At 39.0% G+C, this 25,445-nt stretch overlaps 1 protein-coding gene across 1 annotated transcript in view; it reads right to left on the reverse strand.

The window, feature by feature from the left end:
• plppr5b (phospholipid phosphatase related 5b) overlaps positions 1 to 25,445 on the reverse strand; it is a 173,678-nt gene that overhangs the window by 36,304 nt on the left and 111,929 nt on the right. Inside the window, exon 5 of the mRNA XM_042399259.1 lies at positions 14,207 to 14,457. Within this exon, the coding sequence (XP_042255193.1) occupies positions 14,207 to 14,457 (251 nt within the window). The remainder of the gene's footprint in view (positions 1 to 14,206; positions 14,458 to 25,445) is intronic.

Genomic DNA, 25,445 nt, shown 5'->3' on the forward strand with positions numbered 1-25,445 from the left:
TCAAATGTGGGTAAAATATGGTTAAATTAATTTTCAGCCATTTAACAATTAGGGCCAAATCCACAAAAGGATTGTGCGGCTTTTGCGGCTGCTAAACCTGTGCAAAAGAGACAAAAAGATAGCGTGTAATTCACAAAGCACCTGCAAAGGGTGAAATGTACCACTGCCAAGCAAATAGTGTCATGGTATGTCTGTTCCATTTGCATGTATGTAAATTAGGTAATATTCATACAGTCAGGGCAAAATTGGCCCCTTTCATTGCAAATTAGCCTTGTTGCAAAAATGTGTGATGCTGCAGCCAGCTGTGACACACAGCCAGCTGTGGGCAACAAACAGAACATCAGTACTGATGTTTCTGTGAAATCCCGGATACATTCAGTGACACCTGAACAACATTATTGTAAAATTGATCTAACACATTTCAGACCTGCTTGAGTCACATTAAAAGCTGTATTCAGGCATTTCAGTAGATTATGTTACAGATGTGAAATACTAGAGAAGTAAAAGAAGTAAAATTAATGAAAGTTGGTTTGTGATTTTGGAGAGTTCTGTATGTGAGCACCTCTGCTGATTTAAGACATGCAATTTGAGGCTTTTGTGCTCTGCAGTTTTCACTATGGACCAATCTGTGTGCTGAAATGTGGAGAGAAACCCAAAACACTGGAAACTGCTCTGCTCACTCAAACAGATGCAAAACAAGGGCAAACTGCACTCAACTGCAAAACTTTATGGGCAAAACATATCATTAGCGTAATATCTTTTGGGGCAGATTAGATACTAGAAAGGCGCTATACAAGTACAGTCCAGTTTGCAAAGCAGGGTTGTAAATAGGGTCATAAAAGGATATATCTACTGAATATATCAAATATCTAATACAGCTGAACTAGTGATTACACTGCATCTAGATGATCCATGTTAAGAAACAGTAAAGATGTTGGTTTATTTCAGATATTTAGGTAATATTCTAGAAATGGGTTTTGGGTTGGTGTTCAGTGTCAGTGGGAGTTATGCAGTGCTCCAGTGTTTAAGGAGCTTGTTTGTTATGGATTCAAACTGTTTGTTCAGTCACATCATGCATGTATTAAACTGCCTCCTGAATGCTTACCAATATGTTAACAATTTCAGTTGATTAACAGCTAACTTTCCTGCAATTATAACTGATCTCAGAGCAGTTTCTATGGTAATATACTTTGAAAAGTCTATGTTAACTGCGGGGGAAACTGATCTGGTGCCAGGAACAGCACTATTTCTACCTTCCTGCCTTTTCTACCTTGCTGACGAGCTGACATCGGATCATTGTGCATGCCCATAAACGGCCGTCTGTTCTGTAGTCTTCGTTACTAAGGTTGTTGCTAAGGGTTTTCCATGTGTTGTTTGCGCTGTCCGCTTCCATATTTTGGATCAGATATTGGCTCGATCATGTATGGGACTTCATGCAGTCACTGCGGCTAACATTAAGCTAGCTGTTGACCGGCTCCGTTTCTTCTTCTACACGTGTTAAACACTGAAGATGGAACATGTGGCTTTGAAGACTTAAAAGAACCCTTGACTGAGCTGATGGCTGAGTACCAAAAGTAATGTAATGAGTATAATAATGACTTTAAATCGCTTTTTCTGTTAAATGATTGGTAAAGTGATTACATTTTTGAAGTAATTTACCCAACACTGCTTTTTATATGCTTTTGTATGTCGGAAGTGTGATGTCACCATGTCACATGGAACACTGCATCTTGGACCACAATGGAAATAAGTCTTGGTCTTGCACTTCCCATTATGTCAAATTAAAGTACACTAAAGAGAAGAGATGGTCGAGGGAGATAGAGGGAAAAAAGAGAGAAGACAAAGAAGAGGAGAGGATTGTAGGGGGAGGAAAAGAGAGAAAAAGGCTAGAAAAGAGTCCACATCTGGCTTTATCTAGCTACTAATGAAGAGAGAGAGTGTGTGAAGTGAAGAGCTAGAGCCTGCATCCTCCTCCTCCTCCTCCTCCTCCTCCTCCTCCTCCTCCTCCTCCTTTCTCCTCCTCTCATGACCATCTGGGCCTCAGATGAACTGCTGTAAATAATACATCATCATCATAAGGCCTGCTTACTAAACTGCAAAGAAAGTTACAGAAAATTATGCCAAACCACAAAACGCACCGTGCAATCACATCATCACTGCATTATTTATCGTTACATCAGTGAAACAAGTTTCTCATTTTCAAGTGATGCCAACCCAAAAAATTCTAACCATCACTGTCAAAACCATTTCTGTTGTGTTTGGGCTAAAACAGTCCATAATCTTTTTTTCTACTATAAAGAGTTTCATGATGGAGACTTGTGATGCGTCCTTTCATACATATTTCTCTGATCTTTTGGATAAAAACTGAAGACACTGCTACCATAACAACCATGAAAATCTGTGCTCAACCCCCACCCTCATTAGTAAGCCAAAAGATGATGTGTCTGTTGACATGACAGCATGGTGTAATGATTAGGATGCTGGGAACATAACAGACTAGAGCTGAACCTCTGACACTAAGAAAGAAATAATGCAACTACAAAGCAAACCTGACTTACAGGTTCATGAGCTTAAAATCTAAATAAAGACTTTCTTTTTTATTATTTTTTTATTATTAACAAATCTCATGTGCAGAGCCAAAGCAACAATGGATTAATCTACAAGTATCTACTACTACTAGATCTACTAGTATTGCAAACAAATGACCTGATATGTCTTATTCCTCTGTGTTCCATTGTTTTCCAAAAACAATTAAAAAATACAACAATTCCCTACAGTGGTACATGGTAATGAACACACACTGTGTCCTGCTGCAGCAAATTTCTCTAAAGCAGCAAATGTGGATTCATCTGTCTCTGAAAATAGTCCCCCGTTTTAACCTTTATTCAACTCACCCTTTGTTAGAAATGAAACTATAGCTGTTTTTTTTATATATATATATTTACATCTTCAGTATAGGAACCAATGGGTTTGGGGCTAAATATTGAGAGATGGACTAATGTTGGTGTTGGCAACAATGTGTTCCATATATAAAGTATATGTATACATGTGTATTGTCTTTTTTATTAGATAGACAGATGATAGAAAGCAGACAGGAAATGAGGTGAGGGAGATTGGTTACACCATTCAACAAAGATCCTCAGGCAGACTTTCATACTCTAGTCCTGAGAAAAACAGAGATACAGTATTTCATTCATCTGTCTGCCTGATGCTTGAAATAGCAAATAAAACTTGGCACAGTCTGTCTGTGCTACATCGTTCCTTGTCATTCTTTGTCATGCTCACAACAAGAGGAGAATGATGAAAACTTGCTGGAATTTCTTTGATTTTTTTGGTGTTTTTGTGCGGTGGCGATCATCAGTGTGTGTTAACGATTTTGATCACACAATAAAACCAGGCAGTCTGAAAGGCACTCATGTTACGAGCTTTTAAGATCTTTGAACAATCATGTGACATTTATGAAAGGTGGAGAGGAGCTTCTGGTACTGTGTGAGCAGTGGCTCTCACAGCTGAAATGCCACTAAAACAGCCTGTAGCCCTGCAGGTGGAGGGTAGATACACCACAGAATCACTGCATATAATTATTTACAGTGTCAGTTATTTTCATTTGAATAAGCTATATGAGTCAACATGATTGGGTCAGTTTCTCAGATATGACCACACTGAAAAAGAGCAACATGTTCCTCATCCCTACAGTTGAACCCCTTCTTCTACAGAGGCAAGAAGCCTTGTTGCAAGAGCATTCAACACACATAGAGACAGTGTGGTTTAGGGAGCAGTTACCCTCAACATTGGAGCTATCTCTTGAACAACAGCCATGTGATACATGCATGTTAATATCCAATCTGGCCTCATTTTGGTGCCATGATATCAACCTTGGAGAAGATGGAGGGGGAGGGGGAGAGGAGCAGATGAATATAGACCAGAGGAACCATGTCTATGTTTGGCTCTGATCACTAATCTGTTGTGTTGAGGCAGCAGACAGCCTCTTAGGGACTAATTGTATTTTTCATTAGAGTGCACAATCTCCTCCAAGGCCAGATCAAATGTTTCCATTTCTCTCTGTGCAATTCATTTATTCTTCATCTCTTTTGAGTATTCAGGGCTTTGAAAATATAGTGTTTTTACGGTTGCACTGTAAAACGGCTACTTGGCAGAATGGAGAACATTCTGCAAGGGAAACACAGCCTGTCCAGTTTCAGGTTTTAATTTCAATACAATACACGTTTAAGACCTTTTAATTGAGGAAAGAAAAGGAAAGACATAGGCCTTCTTCACTGTCAACCCAATATCCTAGAAATTATGTTTATATACAGCTAAACTGCAACAGCAAATACATTTTGCAGGACTGTATGCTGCCTGAATTATGTTTTCTCTCAAAAATAATGAGAACATTTTGTGAACTTATTTGGCAAATTGCACAAATATTCATACTGAACGTATAAGAAAATGTTCAGTGACAATATACAACATCTGTTTTCCACCAAAATATCTGATCCTGCAGTCCAACATCTGCTGATAATAATAATAATAATAATAATAATAATAACTTTATATAGGACCTTTCAAAACAAAGTTACAAAGGGCTTTACAGTAAAAAAAGAAATAAAAAGTAAAATCCAAATCATAAAAATTAAGGTAAAACGATCCAGAATAGTTACACAAATTACACAAATTACCATCAGTTAAGAAAAACCATAAGATAGAAATAAGATTTTAAATGTTAAGAGATTTAAAAGAAGACAGTGAGTGTGCCTGCCTCAGACCCTCAGGCAGGGAGTTCCTCAGCTCCGGGGCCCGGACAGCAAAGGCCCGGTCACCCTTACTGACAAGGCCAGATTTAGGAATCATTAGTAGGGCCCTGCTAGAGGATCTCAAGCAGTAATCAGACTCACACAAGGTGAGAGCCTGACCATGAAAGGCTTTAAAAACCATAAGTAAAATCAGTTATGAAACTCACAGGGAACCAGTGAAGGGCAGTAAGGATTAGTGTGATGAGATCACTTCTCTTAAAACTGTAGTCTGGATGTCTCTCCTACTTAGACCTGAATAAAGTGTGTTGCAGTAGTCTGAAGGATATAAAAGCATGGATGACATTCTAGATCTGCAAATGAGAGGGACGACCTAATCTCTCAGTTGGACAAAGCAGAACTGTAACAATTTAGTCACCTGAGCTTCAAAAGACAACTTTGAATATAAAATACATCAAGGTATGATAGTAACTACAGCATCATGAAACTTTTTACGGTTATGTTTAGGCACTGGCAGCTCTTGGATAAGATATTTCAATGCAGCACTTCATTCATTTGAAAAAAAATGAAACAATTCAGCTGTATATACAGTAAATGTCATTTCTAGAAGACAGGGTTGTCATTGCAGGAACTTAACGGCCTGTAACTTAACACGTGCTGTGCAATGCAATAAAAACAATGCTGCCCAATAAGAACCATGTATGTCTCACCAAATTTGGTGATTTATATGTTTTTCAGATAAACTGAAGGATTATGTGTTCCGTTATGGTTTAAGACAATTCTCCTAGTTGTCAAGCTAAATAAACCATTTAAACCTCATTGGATTATCTGAAAAATGCTGTAAAACAAAACTGAAAGCAAGACTGCTTTTCTTTGCTCCAGACCAGCTGTAGCATGTGCTGGCACAGAGAGCAGCAGTGGTGTTTGCAAAGTGGGCAGTAGGAGACCAAAAAGGTGGAGCTGATTAAAAATAATGAGCTGCGTGGGTTATCCTTCTACCAGCTATGTGAGATACTGATATTATGGAATTTATCACACTTTAATAAAATGTTATCTACAAACTCTCTGTTCACTACAGAGATCCATCACACTGCACACAAAATTATATTTACCTCCAGCTACTGACAGAAATATGAGGAGAAACTCTGGCCCCATACGATAAGAAATGAGCATCTTATTTCATTAAGTGGCTTATTTAACCAATTTCGATTATGGGTGGACAAAAATAACAAACCTGATCATGAAGTTTGTTATTATGCCTAATCTAGTTTATGACGGCAGCATCAGTTGTATTGTATCATTTAGTAGGACTGAAAAAAATTGGAAACACTATCAAAAATACTGACATCTAGAAGTCCCACTGAGAGTTAGAATATGCAGTATATGGCAAATACAGTGACTAAACAGTCAGCTTAAAAGGTGTTACTTGTCCTAACCCTAACCCTAACCCTAACCCTAACCCTAACAGATGCAACAAAGCTAACCAGAGAGTGAGGGAGCACAGTCTGTGTGGGTTTACCTTGTGACTCCCTGGTTACCTTTGTTGCATCTGTTTGGGTTTGGGTTAGGGTTGGGGTTAGGGTTAGGACAAGTTACACCTTTATCATTCTTATTAGCACATGGAGTCCCATGACCTCATGTAATTTGAAGGTAGCTCCGCCAATTTTCAAACTGAGCCAATGTAAGTGAAAACACCTGCGCAGGGCCTTTAATGTACTTTACATATCATCATTACTGGTATTACTATTGCTACTATTTCTATTCCTTTGTTTTCATTCAGTTGATGATGTCATCAACAGTGTCAGCATTCATTTTTTTCAGAGAGTAAGCTAAATGAAGTTTCAGTTTTCTGCTCTTCATTGTGTGTAAACGAACATGATGTAAGTTGATCTTTGTCAAACTGTAGGTTAGTTGCTCAGTAGTTATGATCGGTTGCATGTTCGTTATGATTGTTTGCCTGTGGATGTACTGCACGTGATTGACTTTTATCAATCTGTTAATTTGCCTTAACTGTATAGCTTATACACATGTTGTGTGTAGTTAGGTAACCTGTGTATCTGTGGCCTTTTGAACCCTCAACCTCAACATATCTGTGCATGTCACTACTCTGCAGTCATGTTCCTTTCACAGCTGTTATCAGGTTGGACTGCTCATACTGTGGTGCATATACACTATATATGCCTGTCCTTCACCAGGTCAAGGTGATTTCTCCCTGTGAGTCTTTGTAGCTTTATGAGCTGTCACATACTATCAATTTTATACTTAGATGCACAGAACAACCTGCTAGTTGACCTTTGTAGCACACAAACACACACACACACACACACACACACACACACACACACACATGTGATGTATGTTAACGTTTCTCTGTGTGACCTCATTTGACATGAGACTCCTCAGGTCAACTTGATTTTTCTTAATAGCATTTGCGAGTGTTTCATAGCTGGGTGCACGCTCCTACCTATATTTCCCATTTAATGTCAGACATTAGCAGCTGTTGGCACACTCACTATATCAGAAGCTTGTCGGCTAAATGGAGAGTTTGACATGAAAAATTCAACCTGAGGAGACAAGCCTGAGCAGCTCGTCCTCTGCACGATGCTGTTTCAGACATCAATCTCTCTGTCTTGCCAAGTTCAAATGGTGTCCTGTGGTATTACTGAGGGGTCTGCTCACACACACATACACACACACATTATACTGAGGAGCCAGCAAAGGCTGCTGTGTCAATCTATACACTTAAAGGCTGATTTAAAGGGACGTTTCAAAGAGATATTTTACTGTGGTAGGCTCTTCCCGAGTAGTTTATGACATATACCTTCTAAATGTTATTAACGTTATTAGATATTAACTTTAAAATTGTATCAGGTCCAACAGTGTGGTATGATGAGAGGGCTTTAACGAGAACTAAGTCTAATGAGCCATTCTGATTAGATTCCATACAAATATGCATCATGAATAAAAATAACTATTTTTAGTGCTAGGAGTAGTGGTTGTATTTTGCATTCAGTATAATCAGTATTTAAGAGGAGTAGTGGCTTGAATCAATGTTCACAACTTCATGGTACTTACATAAAGCTAGTTCTCTGAGTCTTATAAGTGAGACATATCACTACTGGATATGCCCACCTGCACATTGACCAAATCCATATTTGACATATTTTTAGACATAACAATATTCTTCTTCTGTGATATGTTTTTTTTCCACAAGATAGATCAATCCAGAATGCATTATATATTTTATTTCATTTCAGAAGTTTTCCTGTTGGACACAAGATGTCTCCTATTTTACTGCAAAGTCCATTCTCAGTGTATATGTACTAGAGGCCTCAAGTTTCCAAAACACACTGAATCATGATTGGCTCCAAACTAGTTGTGATGTCACAAATCCTGCTGGTATGTACTTTAGATTTCTTTAATTGAGATTTGAGGTGAGCTCAGAGAAAATTCTGCAGATGAATGTGAGAACAAATTGCACGTACATCACTCTGCACAGAGAAGAGAACAACATCCAACTCAAAGAACAAGAAGATAATCACATTTTTGAAAGGAGGGGGACTTTAAACTCTGTCTACAGAAACCTTTACAAGGATCAATATTAACAACTGGGATAAATGGAATGAAAATGTGCTCTGTCCTGGTGGCCTACTGGTTAAGACACCTTTGTTTTATGTTGTACTCCACTCTCTAAATATCAGTGGGCACACGCACATACATTTTTGCAGGTGCTGGGTTACCAAAAACACACAAAAGAAGAAAAGAGAACCCGCATACAGTTCAATCCTGGGTTGACAGATCCCAGTGGTAGTATCAAAAAGACACCGTGCATGCTAATATCTTCACAGTACAGCACCGCCTCCACACTGTTTGACTGAGTAAAAAACCAAGAACTGAAAACCAAGCCGAGATGCTCACAGCTGGGTAGAAGTCCCACAAAGACAGTTCTGTCACAGTCGACACATATTCAGTCAGTCTATAAATACCACATCATACAATCAATACTCTACAATGATTATTGACAGGAACACCCTCTCTGCATGGTACTACTACCAGCATCCATACCCACAACCTACAACTGTTTAGAAGAGTTCAGAAGAGTTTAGAAGAACACATGCTGTGAGGGAAGCCAGCGTGTTTGAAAAAGTGGCCATGCTGAATGGAATTACATGGATTTAGATTCTGGGATTTGTAGCACAACAAACCTATGCTTCATCGACCACATTTTGGAAATATCTGGAAAATAAAATATGAATTAGTGCATGTTTTAATAAATGGCTTTTTGATGTGTTTCTGAGAATGAGATGAGAAGATGGATATCAGGCTCTTATCTGTGTGTACACATGAGTACAGAGCTAGAGTCAGGACATGGTTAGTTCAGCTTAGCATAAAGACTAGAAGCAGCCTGGCTTTGTCTGGAGTTCAACACTTACAGAACTGACTGATTCATATACTGAACCTTGTTTTTACATTTCTGTTTTTTTTGTTTTAGCAGGAGTTACCTACAGAATTTGGAGTTCAAATTTCTTGTATTTCTACTCAGGTTTTTTCCTTCATGAAAACAAGTGGATGGAACATCGTGAGTCTTAATCTAAAACTTGAGACTCATTACACATTTTACTCAAATTTAATTGTAGAGACAAGACAAGTCTGCCAAACACAACTGCACACAAGAGAACAGACAGGTTTTAAACAATTCCCCGGCTAAGTCAGTTAGCAAAAACCACTTGTGTTCAATTAAAAACAAAGCTGAACATATGAAACCCAATGGTAATGGTAAATGGTAAATGAACTGCCAACCTTTCCATTAGTGGACGACTCGCTCTACCTCCTGAGCCACAGCTGTCCCAGTGGTCTATTGTGAACTCTGAGGTAAAGCTGTGAATATTTACAGCAGACAGTTGATAATGTTTCATTCCTTTTACACTTCCAAATCACTAGTTCAGATAGTTAGCTTAAACTGGACGCTGATGTGATGTGTTCAGAACCAGTTGAAATGAGCTGCGAAAGTATAATAAGAGGTTGAAAACTTACAAATGCCATGCAAGAACTTTTTTTTTTTTTGACCTAATCATTCATACTTACTGCTGGTTGCAGCTTAAGATGACACAACCTCACAGTATAGATTCATGTCAAAATATGAAGATAAGTAATTCTGAGTCTCAACATTACTGTTGCCATTTGAATAGGGTAATTACAGCCTCATTTCGATAAATCCTTGGGTTCAGCGGATGCTAGATGGCTGTGTTTGGCCCTGGCATTGCTGTAATGACCGAGACAATGAGAGTTTGAAGAGGGGTAATCATCATCTCCTCAGCGCTTCAGGGTTGTGTGTGTGTGTGTGTGTGTAAGTGTCTGCGTGTGCAAACTGCATGTATGTGGGGAGCTGTACACACACACACAATGGCATTTGCTAAATGACCTAGATAACAGAGCCAATCTGCTCTCCCCATCATGCAGGGAGTCACTGATGGTCCAAAGACGTACATCCATCGCTCATGGGCACTTGGGCAGATGCTAGATCTCTGACACAGAAAATCAAAGCAATAAGACCATCAGCAAGAATCAGAGCCTTTATGGAAATGTTTGATTTGTGTGTTGTGCTTAAAGGAAGAATCACATGATTTAGAAAACTGCTGCTGCGTTGCTCTTTGTGGGGTCAAACGTTCAAGCATGCTGGACAACTGGCCAAAGCATCTTTTTATTCTTGTGAAGACAGGAGGGCAGTCAGAGAAATATAAACACTGTAAAATGGTAGTAGAGACTAAAGGGCTTCAGTCACTTTGAAAAGCCCTGTTCTGTATTAATAGGAATCTATCAACCAGTCTGGTTTGAAAATTACTTTTATCTGAATTTGTTTCAGCAAAACAATTATTTTAATGCCCTATTCTGGGTACAAGTTCTGCTGTTTTTGACGGTTGAATAACTCTGATTTAGATGAACTGCTCTTGTAGGGATTTTAATGGGATTTGTTTTTAAGATCTAATTGCACTTTTGTGTTGCAGCGCTTTCTATTTCATTTAGTTTGAACTTTTTTAATTTATTTTTCATTCAGTGAAAGAAAAAAGCCTGTGATTATATGTCTCTATTCAGACAAGTAACCAGATACAGACCACATGTTAATAATGGGATTGAATACCATACAATACAGAAGAAGAGAAGACAACAAAGTATAATAAGTAGTGAGTTTGTGTGAATGGGTGATAGGAATTATGCATAATTTTGATGACATGAATGGATGTCTAAGACTGCCAGGCCTCCTTATGAGTTTGGGTAAAAAAGCCGATGTACAATGACCTATTTGGAGCTGCTTTCAAAGCTCTGTCTTCCTGTGAGACTTGTCACTATAACTTGTTTTGATTACACATGAAGTGGGAGAAGTTAGCCAACACAATTTTTGTGTTAAGGTTTTTTTTTTTTCCTGAAGTTATAATCTAAAGGCTTGGATGGAGAACTAATAAACTTAGTAAATATTTATATTCAAACTTAAAATGAGGCTGGTTGTCTGTTAGCTTGCACACTGTCTGATACACCAACATATTTAACAGGCAAGAATGCTTTTTGGATCAGTCCTCTTAACAAATATTCAGCAAAGGTCCTCAGAAGTGCAGTAATCTTCGACAAGTTTCTCCAGCCATTACATGGGAGACATGAGACACCCCCTGAAATGAATTCTGGGAAGCATCTCTGTCTCTCTGACACAATGTGGGATCTACAACTGAGCTCTGATTCACTTTGTGTTACATAAGACAATCAAGTGAGAAATTAATCGACAAGTTGAATGCGATAATCTCATTAGACATCAGAGAGATTAGATGCGAGGTCACGCACGCTAAAACCTGCTGTGTGCCTGCACAGATAACAAACACTTGGACATGAGGTGGTGCAAGGGAGAGGATACACACATTCTGCTTCCAGTTAGTGTGAATGTCAGTGAGAGGTCATCTTAATCATGAAGGTAGGACAATATCTGAAAGAAGTGGAATCTTAATTTACTGAAATGGAGTTTGAATTAGAGACGTTTCACTGTTCATCCAAAAGGCTTTTTTCAATTTAAACTATTGGGGTGAATTATAGTAATATTCATACATAAAATACAAAGCCAAAGAAGAAGCTCAAGAGCCTAAATTTCCCTTAAATGTCCCTGTGGAACTCCATTTGTTAAAGCTAAAACTTCACAAATATTTTTCACAGCTGATCCGTCCGACATGCTGGCTCCTGTGTCCTGGTGTTAATGTGATTAAACTGCTGCTTACAGATCCTGCATCTCTACTGTGTCTGATAGTGAAGAAGCCTGGTTAGCCTGCCTGCATATCAGCCTCCCACAGACTCCCATCTCAGTGCCTGGCTGGCCAAATGAGGATCCAATCTAAAATACAAGCATGTAGGCTTGCATGGCTCTCAATCCATGGATTAAGTTTGAATACAAAGGTAAAACAAAAAGACCACAACCACCAAAACGGTTCCATTCCACAATGAAAAAGCAAATAAACATCTTGTTGTAATATATGATAAAACACAATGTGCTGCATTAAACATTTAACACACAAACAAAAAAATAAATTTAAAGAATTTGATCATTGCTTTTCCTGGATTTCTGAAAGCAAAAGCAGTCTAGCATCAATTTTATGACCTTCAACATCAAACTCTTGGTGATCACAGCTTCAACAAGGTGTGAAATCACTTCCAGGACTTTCTAGGTCAAGGTTAAGGTTTGTTTTCTATCCCTAAAACACATGAAAAGTCAGCTGACTATCAACTCCACCAACCCTCTTTCAATTCTCACTTCAATTCTCACTCATTTTAGCAGATTTTGACAGCATGTCATTGGAAATAAAGTGAAAACTGAAAAGACTGAACTGAAAGATATCCTTGGATAAAAGAACTCTTTCTTACTGAATAACTGTAGCTGTAGCTGGGTAGCTCAACAATAGCTCAACCAGCAAATTTTGAACTGATGGAGCAGCATTGTTGGTGCAAAAGCAGTTTGGTCTGAATCTGCTTTGCATAAATATATCACTCACATTCTGCCAACTTACAGAAAAGAGACATTTAGGAGAGAAACCTGAGATTGGAAAATGCTAACCGTCTGACTCCTATATAATCAGACTTTTGAAGCCAATACAATAACTATAAAACTGAATTACTCCAGCTCTACAGCCTTTATCTGTGTGAGAATCTGCACCTGCATACACCTTGCTCACATTCTCTTTTAAAACTGAGATTCTGTTGCTGTTTACATTCATCCCATCTTTATTTAAATAATCCCGTTAGCTTAGCTACACCCATCCTTTTTTGTTTTTTTTGCCGTTTGAAGGATTCAGTGTGCTTCAAACAAACTATTTCATATGTGTCATCTGAATACGTCTAAAGAAAAAAGTGTTTCTACCTGTTTGGAATATCCACACTGGAAGTCGTAGCTTCCAAACTTTGGACAAATTGAAATACTGGCCTGATGATTGTGGTAGATGAAAGATCAGAGCATCACCGAAATTATTACAATTAATCCTGAAAGGAACATGAATATGTGAACCAAATTTCATGACAATCCATCTAAACACTGTCAGGATATTTCACTTAGAACCATGAAGCTCGACGTTGTGGTGTCAATAGAGGAGGAGTCAGGGGATCACCAAAGTCATTAGGATACATCTTCTGGGTTCATGGACATATGAACCAAATATCATGTCATGTCATGACAGTGTATCTAGTAGTTGTCTAGATATGGTGCTAGAGGTAAAGTCAGAGAATCAATCAGATAATTGTTGAGATATTTCAGTCTGGATAAAAGTGGTGGACCAACCACATCCACATCCATCCACTGGATGGCTAAAAAAGCGAGCTTGAGAAAATCTGCCGACTTACACCTCCACAAATCTGACCAATCACTGCGTGCCATGGGGCATGATTGTTAGAGTGTTAGTTTGTGAAAGTTATGAAAATTCTGCCCTCGGAGGGGGAGTTTTATTTGAAGTATACTGAGGCTTTCAGATTTCTGTAAATTGCTGCAAGATCCTGAGGATGCTGAAGGGGCTGAGTGGGTTAAGGATCCTGAGGATGCTGAGGGAGATAAGGATGTTGAGGGAGCGGGGATGAAAGGGTTAATCAATACAGCTGTCTACACAGGCCACATCATGGCTTGTGTTTCACCTACATTATGCGAGTAATAGCAATCTGGACTGGGTGACTTGCACTCAACACTGTGCATGAAGGCATCCTGTTAGACATATAGATAGAACACTAGCTGCTGCTGCTCATGCTATGCCTGCTGTGTAGACATGTTGTAACAATTGACCTTCATTACTCTTCCAAATGAGTTGGACTAACCTGGAAGTGTGTTTGCAACCTGCCTGATCATCTGACTACAACTGTGATCAGCAGCAGAGCTTCAATTAAAATATATAAGGGAAATACAATAAGAGGAATAAATGGAGGAACAGAGCAGAGTAACTCACAGCCAGGTAGAGAGCAGCGTAGACACTGAGTGCTGCCTCCTTGGATGGGAAGGTTTTGCGGGCACGCAGGATGTCATCCTGGTTTCCTGTGCAGGCCTCCTGGTGGCTGATGTAGCGCAGGGCCTGCTGGCAGCCCAGGGCTGTGTAGTTTGGCTTACAAACCGTCAGGAAAAACGGTGCCAGGTTCCCCGTCACTACCTGGCCTGCGTTGACAAAGATGTCAACAGTGAAGAGGCCAAAGGTGTAGACTCCTTGGAAGAAAAAGAAGACGTTTAGAGGTCAGACACAATGAAAAGACGGAGCTCTAATCAACAGTTGGAGATAGTGGATATGTGGATTTGATGTTTGTATATACTTGTATTGTATTTGTATATACTTAAATGTGTATATATACATTTTGTACCTCATGACTATAATACTTTTCTCATATGATATCATTATCATATGAATGATATCATTATCATATGAAGGTCCTTTGATCTGTTTTTTTTACTGCTGGTGAAGACATGTTTAAATCAATGAACACAGGTACCAGTAAAATCTTCTCCTGCACTGTTTACTTTGCGTGGTTTCTCTGGTTGCTATGGTCACACAGTAAGCTGTGGCTGCAAATCGAAGAAGGTTCAACCATCATCAACTCAGACAACAGCATTAAATAGCTGTTTGTGTTGATGAGAACAGCAGCAATTGTCTTTGTCCTTACTGCTGTCGCTGTCCTCTACTGCACACCTGCTGCTGTGCTTACACTGGAAACAGTGGAGGTAGTGGCTGAAAGTATCTTCATAGAGACTGCATGTCTGTGCATCCCAGGACTTCTACATACAATGGGGAAGAGTAGACGCAATATTCATTACACACCCCCATTAGAGTCAAAATGCAAATGTGGTGCTATTTTGTTTCATTCTGCCTCATTTTCACATCATGTTTAGACACTGGAAAAGTGCTTCATAAAACAACAAGGACAGGACATCATTCAACAAACTTTATTATAGTATTTTCAGTGAGAATCATAATTAATGTTGCTCCAGGACCTGTGCATTTGGCCCCCTCCTGCCATTGTTAAAAGCCTATTAAAATGCTAAATGTCTTAAATGAGAGGAGGGAGTTATAAATACTTGCTAACTAAAATAAATAATGTGTTGAATGATGTTTTTCCCCCTTAAAATCAAATAAAAGATATGCATGATAACAATGTAATTAAATATATTTGCAGTAAGTACACAAATAATATATTGTAATTTGGAATTTTCACTGGATTAACCCAGTAACACATTAAGAAAAAACTGTCTTTTTAATGAACTGTAGGTTATCAATTTACATTCTAATGTTTTAGTTTGAGGTGAGTCCTTTAATGTTTGATCACACAACATAGTTTTTAAAAAAATGATTTATATGACAAACTGGTTTAAGGTTTTATGTAGGAAATATTAGGCCAGTTGTATTATACTAGCCCCTTCTTGTTGATCCTCTGTAGGGCAGTGGAGATGAGAAAGAATTCATTAGAAAATGAGGGATGTTTGCAACACTTGACGCCTGCTGTATGATGTATGATGTATGTTGATTAAACTCGCATGTCATACAGGCTGATGGCTTGAGGAATAAAAGAGTTCTTGTATCTGATTGTTTTGAGGGTTTTTTTTGTGGAAGTCTCTTTCCATGGGTCAGGTTGTTGCTGTGACTGAATTTGGAGTGAAGGGGATGGGATCCTGTAAATTTTTTTCTAGTGTAAGGAGGATGAGTTTGGTATACAGGCTTGGTCCTGTTTTCACATATTACCCATATTACCACAGATGAGACCAAAGGACAGAACACTCTGAGGTTTACAATAAAATGGTTAAGTTTGCGTATGAAGTACATTCTCTGCAGCGGTTTCCTGCTTTTTGAAGTGGAACAGTCCCCGAAGTTAAGTTTATTGTCTATTTCAATTCCGATGTATTTGTATGTTGTGACCAATTCCACTGTTTCACCATTGATTTTTTTAGCAGGCAGTTGCCATTTTGTTCCTTCAAAATTTAATTATCATCTCCTTTGTTTTCTTTAAGTTTAAATCCAGGAAGTTGTCCATTCACTACTGTGTAAAAGTTGTCGTCTCATCCTCAAAAGTGCCAAGAGAAACCTGACTGGAGTGCAGGAAACACATTATCATAGTGTCATCCATGTACTTATAAAATGTGTGTATTGGGTTTAGGGCTTGGCAGGCATTGGTATACAGTGTGCAGAGGATTGGTGAGATTACACAGAGAGCAGAGCACCTGTGCTCACTTTTCTGTGTGTGGATATGGCAGAATTGAACCTTACTTGTTGTCTGTGGTTTACAAGAAAACCGTTAATCCACTTAATCAGCAGAGTTGACTCCCATATTCGCCAGCTTCTCTGCCATGAGGTGAGATTGTGTGGTGTTGAATGTGCTACTGAAGTCAATAAACATGATTTTCACAAGACTGTTTGCTTGTTCTAAGTTTTTGTAGATGTTATTCAACATGACCAGTAACATGTCCTTGACACCTCTGGAGGCTCAAAATGCAAATGGGTATAGGTCTAGCAGGGGTGAGACATCAGAGAGGAGGTGTGTTTTAATGATTTTCTCCAAGCATTTCATAGGGACTGACGTAAGGGCTACAGGGCAGAGGTTGCTCTTTTCTTTTGGCCTGTTGGTTTTGGGTACTGTGATAACCAGTGACTTCTTCCATAAGTCTGGAATTATTCCACTGTTCAGTGACAGCAGGAACAGTTGCTGTAATGGTGATACAAGCTGTTCTGTGCAAACCCTGAGTGCCTTGTAGGGCCTCAGTAGCATCAGGAGTCCAGCTTTTTATTTCCACCTTTTATGCCTTGTCCCACTGCAACCGTGGTTTGTAGACTGGTGCCAGCTGCACCACATTATGATCCGTCCCCCAAGATGTGGTAGTGCCTTGGAAGAATACACCCCAGGGATGTTACCGTAGCAGAGGTCCAGACAGGCATCATTTTGGGTAGGACATGTGACATATTGGTGGTAAAATGGTAGGGTTCCAGATAGACTGCATGACTTAAATTCTTCCTTTATGAGCTTTGCTGTTTTTGGTTATTCATTCTCAGCCTGGGATACAAGGTCATGTATCTTGTTGGCTGCTATGCTTGTATCAGCTGACGGGGCTATGTAAACAAGGAACAGCAGGACCTGATTTACTTAGCATGGCAGGTGGTATGGCCGCATTTTACGGGAGTTCAGAGTTCAATATCTTTAGTACAAATCATGTGCTTTGTTGTAATGTAGGTTGGATTACAGTACTTCTTATTAATGCACACACTCCTCCACCTTTGCTCTTACCGGAGCTGGCATTTCGGTCCATTTTGATGAGAGTGAATCAATCCAGCTCCATGGGGGCGGAGGGGTCGCGCTCCGTGAGCCATGTTTCGGTAGCACAGACCAGGGAGGCCTGTTGGTACTCCAACAGATAATTAATACAGGCCCGCAACTCATCGATCTTATTCTGTATACTTTGTACATCTCCGTATACAGTCGATGGGAGAGCAGTTCTGAATGGTTGCCTTTTAATACGATTACAAATTCCTCCCCTGCTGCCACGCTTCCTTGTTTTGAAGGATGGTGAAGTCACAAAACTCCAGTGTTGAAGGATGGTGAAGTCACAAAGCACTAAAGTAGTGACTGTTATGTGAACCACTGAAGTGTTTAGTCCATTGGCAGGAAAAATTGGATAAAAATTTCAACAACAAAGAGACAGTATACCTTTTATTTATTTTGAAGACAGAGGTCATATAACAAAAACAAGATGATGAAGAATTAATACATTTGTACATCATCTGTACAAAGATTAACCATCATTTCTAATCATCTAGTAAATTAAAAGACAGTGCTTAAATTCATTTAAATCATTTTCAGTTTTTGTTGACATTGTCAGAAAGGTGATAATTCTACTTATTTATTACTGAGGTTGTAGTGGGTGGTGGTGCTGTGCCAGAGTGTATAATATTGAAGAGTTCCTAATATTTTGTCCACCCCCTCAGGGCAGAAAAAATATGTACAGGCTTTGTAAAAGTAAAATTTATGGCACATAAATATAAAAACATTCATATGGTGGCCAAGCACCAACTTTTAATATGACGGCCCTGAACAAATATGTAAATTAATCCTGGCAAATATGTTGGCTACATATTGGGAATCGTATATTTAAGTCAAATTCCACATCCAGTTAATTGTATTTACGATAATTAATTTCATTCTCTCATTCAACCCACAGCCCAATGTCCCAATTCACTTCGATCCCCTCTTTAATTCGATTCAATATCGATTCGGTTAGAGGCATTTCACTCACAGTACAAATTTTGCTCGGATATGAAAGAGATTCTCTGAGAACTAATGCTGCAAATTGTAGTAGGAACCCTCAACCTGGTGTGTTATTAAAAATATTAATGTTTACATTAAGAATTGACCCCAAAGAAGTTACATTATAATGTACTTTTTATTTGCTAGCTCAGTTAGCCGTTGGCTCTGTTAGCTCCGTTAGCCATTAGCTCCATTAGCCATTTGAAATACACCATGTATTTCAAATGTTCCCCACTACATACAGTATGCATGTGAGTGGGCAAGGGGCCATTCCAAGGGGCCATTTTTTTCCCTGAGTCACAAAGCTATGAGATCACAACAACATGATTGGTAAGTTGCAATGATAGACCTGGAGCAACGTTAATTATGATGTCATAGGAACAACATCAACATGGCGATATCAGATCATGCACAGTTCACCCCTACCAGACCACATTCCCCTGCTGCTCCCCCATACGCTCCCCCATAACAAACACACACACAGTGAGTGTAACAGTCACCCAGGTGCCACCGTCCATTCATACTGCTCTTAACCAGTGCAGTCAGGCGTTAAGTCTCAGTGATTGAAGGGCTTAAACAGAAATAACTGCTTCCCTCCTACAAGAGCCCGGCCCTCTGTCACACTAAATTACCAAACAGGCGCCTAGTCAGACAACTCTCTTTCACACATGCACACACACCACAATGACAGAGGTGTTCACCACACCACACCACAAAGATATAAGCTTCAGGATGCATCTTAGCTTTTCCAATCACTGTCAAGTGTTTGTGCGGCTGCAAACTAATTCTACTCAGGCTTTGAAGCGCATTTAGCTGGAAGACATTCATGAAAACAGGCAGCGAGACGTCACGGCTGTTGAGCAAGGCACGTCTGTCTTCTTCTGTCTCACAAGTTCTTGTTTTAAATGTCACTGTCTAACTCATTGCCTTTCCGTTCTCGTTCCTCATCGTCGGTACAGAGCAGCGGCGTGAGGCTCCAGATGCTGACAGGTCCATTTCTTAACAAGCATCAAATAGATTTTGTCAAGCATCGTGTGACTCACTCGCTGCAAAGACTCAGTGTTCCGATGCTGTCCCACTTTCCCCTACACAAACGTGTAAATGTGGCCGCTCTGTGTTTTCCTGGCTGGCTTTTGGAACAGGGAGAGGGAATACCAAAATTGCTTATTAGAGCATAAATCTAATTCAGTTTGTCTGCTTCAAACAATGCCATAATCTGCTGCAGAGCTACAGTGTAGCCATGCATGTGTGTGTGCTATAAGTACACATGCTTTTTGGGTGTATGTGATCCTCCTGTCTGTGTGTGTGTGTGTGTAGGGTGAGCAGGGTTGAAGCAATGCACCTGTTCTTTGATCTGGTGCCAGTGTCTCGACAATGCTGCAGTGTGAGGCACAACCTAGTCAGTCTCAAAGTTATCACCATTTCCCAGACTCCCCTTGTGCTCACAAACACTTTGACACACACAAGGCAGACAGTAGAGACCAGTGAACACTGGGCAGAGTGTTGAACATGAAGACGTGATGAAGCTCAGTGTGACAGAACTATAGACAGTGTTAAACTGTGCATTCATATTTCACTGACATGTATTCATTTAGAAAAGAGGAAACTGAAAACTAGAGTTTGATTTTCCTTTCAGCAATCCAGTAGAATCAATTAGTCATATATATATATATATATATATATATACAGTACAAAGTAGTGCTGATGAAGCTTGTTAGTATTTATGGTTATGGAGACGTAACAGAATAGGTTTAGCTTCAGACTGGAGCAGGGCGGAATAGCAGAAATTGAGATCTTGGTATTTCTTGGAAATTGTCACCAGAATCATTTTCCCGCGTGTTTGTTGGTGTTGGTGTAGCCTACTCAAAACTATGATATGTATGCATGGAAACAAAGATGCTGTCTCTAAGGTCTTTTACACCCATAATTCAGTGTAGTTGGTCTGTGCCAAAGTCCAACAACCCAATCCTCTGTTTAAATTCCTTTTCTCACTGTCAGATGTAATACCGACATACTGACAAGCATATACTGTAAAGTATGTTACCATGGTAACCAAATGATGCATATATCATAAATATACACATCCCTCCGACAGATTGACTTTAATAGTAGTTCATCTCTGACAATCACACTGTCTCGTGGTTGGTCTGCTGTACTTTTACATCACAAACAAAACGCACCACAATGAGTTTGAACCAAACCAAATAGGCTACGTATTAAAGCATCCTGAACCATATTAACGCTCATTAAAATCTAACCATGAATTATTAAACCTGCAATAACTGTTTTTGTGGCCACTTGGAGACAGCTGAAAACAAGTTGTGAACACAATACTGACATATACTCTAGGTTGATATGGTGAACTAGTAAGAAAACAGCTGCCTGCTGCATCTGAAAACGATGCTATGAGAGCACCGAGAGTGAACCAAAACATTGAAGTTGCAGCCAGACAGCTAAACAATGAGCTGAAACTCACTATAAAGCTCCATAAAGCCGAGGGGGGTTCATCACTATGAGCCATGCCCCAGCACATTTCACACTGTCACTTCATACATTATTATAAAGAATATTGATTGCAGCTGCTTTAAGTTAATGTAACTTACAGTTCAGCTTTGTGGCAAAATGTTGTTTAGAATAAGTGTGAATGAGTGTTAACTATCCAGTCAGTTCAACAAGTGTCTTAATCAGACCTGCAGACCTCTGGACTGAGTCAGAGAGCAGAGTGGTGTTAAACAACTCTAACATTACCACTAAACATCCAACATCAATCCTCTCATGCCTCTAATCAAAGAACAACATATGAATGTCTGCATGTGACGGATACTCCTTCTCTACCACTGGACTCAAAAATAAGCTAAGGTCAGCATGATTATAGAACCACTCACAAGTATTCAAACTGATAGGAGGACATGCTGAAAAACACATGATCAAATGATTATGTATAGGGGTGCACTGTGTATTTGCATCCAACTAGTGCTTTAAGACAAATTGTTCTAAAAATATAAGCACATAATGTAATGTATATTAAATCAAACTCAATCTAATACATATTCATTTTTAAATCGCAGGAAAATATTAGACTTTTGTCAGGTAGCTCCTGATAACTGCACTGAGGTGTCAGCAAAGCCTCAGTGAACTGTGCTAGAAATTAGAAACCAAAGTCGTTGTAGGAAACAACTCAAGGATTCATGGGTACAAGTGGACAGATGCTGATATGCGAGTGAGCTCTGCTTCGTGTTTGGAAAGCTGAATGTGAGAAAATAAATGGATATGGAGAGGATATATAACTCTGTCCACTGATGCTTAAATTCAGTTAATCCTTTACGTTTTTACAGGAAAAGTAAGACTTTTTTCCTGAGGGTGAGATGTTCAGATGGATATCAATGTCATGACTGCGTGTTGAGTACTGACCTGGAGTCAGGGCATGGTTAGACTAGTTTAACATTAAGCATGGGAGAAAGCCCTTTAGCCAGAAAAGCTGCACAGATGCAGCTATGCAGATGGATACAATGTTGTCTTTCAAGAAATAGTTCAACCATAACTGCTTGTAAAATTCTACATTTAACCAAACAAAAGATTTTGATCTACCTGTCAACTGAATGTGTCTCTACATTTACCACAGCAGGTAACCATGACAGAACTTCTTGACATAGTCTTTGGAAGTCGTGAGTTTGAATCATCCACACTAAGTTATTAAATTATTAAATTTCTGAGTTCCCTGCAGCATTGAGAATATAGTTAATCTTCAATGCATTTTTGATGCATGGTGTTACATTGTACATTAATGCTAGCATTAAAAAACCCATGCTGATGTGTTTTGAATTTTTCAGCTATTGGATAGATATCTCACATGTAAGAAGCAGTGTGCACAGTGAGTGGGAGGGATGGGAGGTCAGCAGGGCCCAGCAGCTCTGTTTTGCCCTCTGAGCAGGTTAATCCAGCCATGCTGGTGCCTGGCGGTTCATAAAATGTTAATATCGTAACACTGTTTCCCTAATCAACAGTTGCAGGTATTATCAGATTGTATGCATTTCACCACAATTTAATCTTTTAAAATATGTTTTGCTCAAATGAAATTATAAAATCTTTCCAAGGATGTAAGCTCGTTTTATTCTCATCACTGCTCTCTTGTATAGCGTGCCAACAAATGTGTTTTTATAGCTGCACCACTGTGAGAACAGCCATTCTCCCCTTTACAATTCAGACTGCTGATAAGCCTCGCCAATGGGCATCATTACAGTAATTAGCCTTCCAGTATTGATATGAATGAATCAGCGTACGATTCTTTTGCACTGGAAACAAAGAGGAAAGTGCAGAGAGGAAACACCACCCACTGAAGCCACCAAGCTACACAACTGTTTCAGCAGGGGGGGAGAATATCTCAGCTAAATCCAGTGTGTAGAAAATAAAAGCATTATTTAAATCCACAACCAGCTGCTACTTTAAATTACTCAAATAGAATAAAAAATAAAGTAAGAAACAGAAACTGGAGATGTGGGGTTGTAAAGAAGCTGTCCAGCTGCATTATGGGAAGTGAAAGATCTATTTTTGTTCTTTTTTTGAATAAATAAATAACATAATTGACAGGAAAAATGGCTTAAAATTAAATCTTCACAAGATATATTTTATGAGGGTCTCGAATCTCAGCAAACAGATGATGTTTGTCTCGAAGTGTGTGTGATTGTCTCCATGCAAGTGACAGATGAAAAAATAATTAAAAAAATCCGTCCATTAAAGGCTGATATCCTGACTTTTAGTCATATACTGGATCTTACATCTCACATCTGTTATTAGATGCAGGCTGTCAGCTATAAATTTGCAGTCTTCAAGCCCAAACTGATGATGTCACTATGACATCATAAGGGTTATTTTCTCAGACTTTTTCCCCAACCTTATTTAGTAATTTCAATATGGCAAATATCATATCATACCATTACATATGGAACTTTTTCTTTTCTGTTCTTTTTTCCCAACAAAACACAGTAACAACACAATAGTAGCCACTAAAATATACAAATATATGCTGGAGAATAGAAAGAGAAAAAAAAAGAAAAGACAGGGTTTTTACAGTGTTGTAATCTTGAATAATACTATTGTAAACAGCAGACTGTAAGCATGACAGCTGGTTTATTATGCAAGAAACAGAGTCACCTTCAGACTGGATATCACACAGTGCTGTAAGAGGGTTTGGCTGTATTGGTTTCTTGAAAACACTTAATAAAGCATTCAGTGGTGGAAAATAACTAAGTCCATTTACTCAAGTACTGCACTTAAGTACAATTTTGATGTACTTGTACTTTACTTGAGTATTTCCATGTGATGCCACTTTATACTTCCACTCCACTTCATTTCAGAGGGAAATATCACTACACAGCTTTAGTTACTTTTCAGATGAAGATTTGACACAATGGATAATATAACAAGCTTTTAAAATACAACACATTGTTAAAGATGAAACCAGTGGTTTCCAACCTTTTTGGCTTTTGACGTCTTACAAAAAGCAGTGTGTAGTCGGGGTCACATTTCACATGTCTATGAGTTGTTAACAGCTCCACCAAATAGTGATTTTTCCCTCTAAACTTCTCATATGCTTTCATTTCAATAAATGTTCAAATGATGATTTTTGGAGACAGCATCTAGCAGCCGTCAACCCTCTTTGCACATTAAGGGACTTCCACAATGGCTTCAATTTCAAGCTTTCAGCAGGGGGGAGCTGTGGTTGTTGGTGCTTGGTGTAGACACAGTCAGAGGACTGCTGCTAACGTGCTGTTTTAACTACACATACTGTATTGTGCAGACAATTTATACGTTGCTGATTGCAATTACTTCCTGATACATATAAAAAAAGAACAAGTCCCAGGTGAGGATTTATGCCATACATTTTAGAAATATAATATTTTATTTTGATGTGAATAAATGTGTACTGTCAATGATTGATATGTTCTAACAGATTTTATTCACAAACTGGTTTGTTTGGAATTGACTGAAGCAGATAGCTTCATGGATGAACATATATCCAAAGAAAAACTACAAAAAACAGGATAGCAGCAAAGAGCGTGCAGCATTAAAGGCAACTAAGGATTATCATTATGAGAGACAATTTCTAGAAAATGTTGAAAGACCGCTCATGGTGCAGAGCAACCTTTGGAGGGAGGTCGAACCCAACCAGAGGAACAGGGAGGATGTTTCTGTGCTGTCAGAGAAAAGCTGTGCTGCATTCTGCAGCCTTAAACACTTAAACATCAGCAACACTGCAGTCTCTGGAGACGCTGCTCTTACTGACAGAGGAGTGTGACATAGATTATAAAACATTAATGCTGAGAGGTGGTGGAGGGAGGGAGGGAGGGAGGGAGGAGGGCAGGGGATTTCTGTTGCACTGTTGATTATGGAGGACAGCTCTTGGTGAAATGAGCTCTTGTGGGCCATCCTGCTGGTCTAGTACAGGCACAGACTGACTTCAGATAAATGATATATAAAACAAGAACTTTGTCCTCCACATAAGACCCCAAAAATCCATAGTTCACCTTTAAACTTTTCAGAGCCTTGCACTTACAAATCAATGTGTTTTTTCTGTTGGATCCCTGCCCACCTCCACAAACAGCCAGTTGTGTTCACTGGAAGAAACACTCATTCAAACAGTTTGAATGAATTGTTCTCAAGAGGCGTGTGGTTTAAGAGAATTTTGTGGCATTCAACTATTTTCTCATACTTAAAATCTTCTGTGAGATACAAACTAAATGTATAAGTGATCCAGACCTGTCAGACAGACTGTCTTTCTTCACTGGGGCAAAAAACACTTTTTAATGTTTTAGTGTAGTTCTAATTAAGAATCATAATGTCATCATTTGAATATATTTTGAGTTTAAATAAGATACTGAAATTTACTAAAGAAAAAGATATAATTAAAACAAA

Source organism: Thunnus maccoyii, chromosome 21, assembly GCF_910596095.1.
Source record: "Thunnus maccoyii chromosome 21, fThuMac1.1, whole genome shotgun sequence".
Classification (NCBI taxonomy): domain Eukaryota; kingdom Metazoa; phylum Chordata; class Actinopteri; order Scombriformes; family Scombridae; genus Thunnus; species Thunnus maccoyii.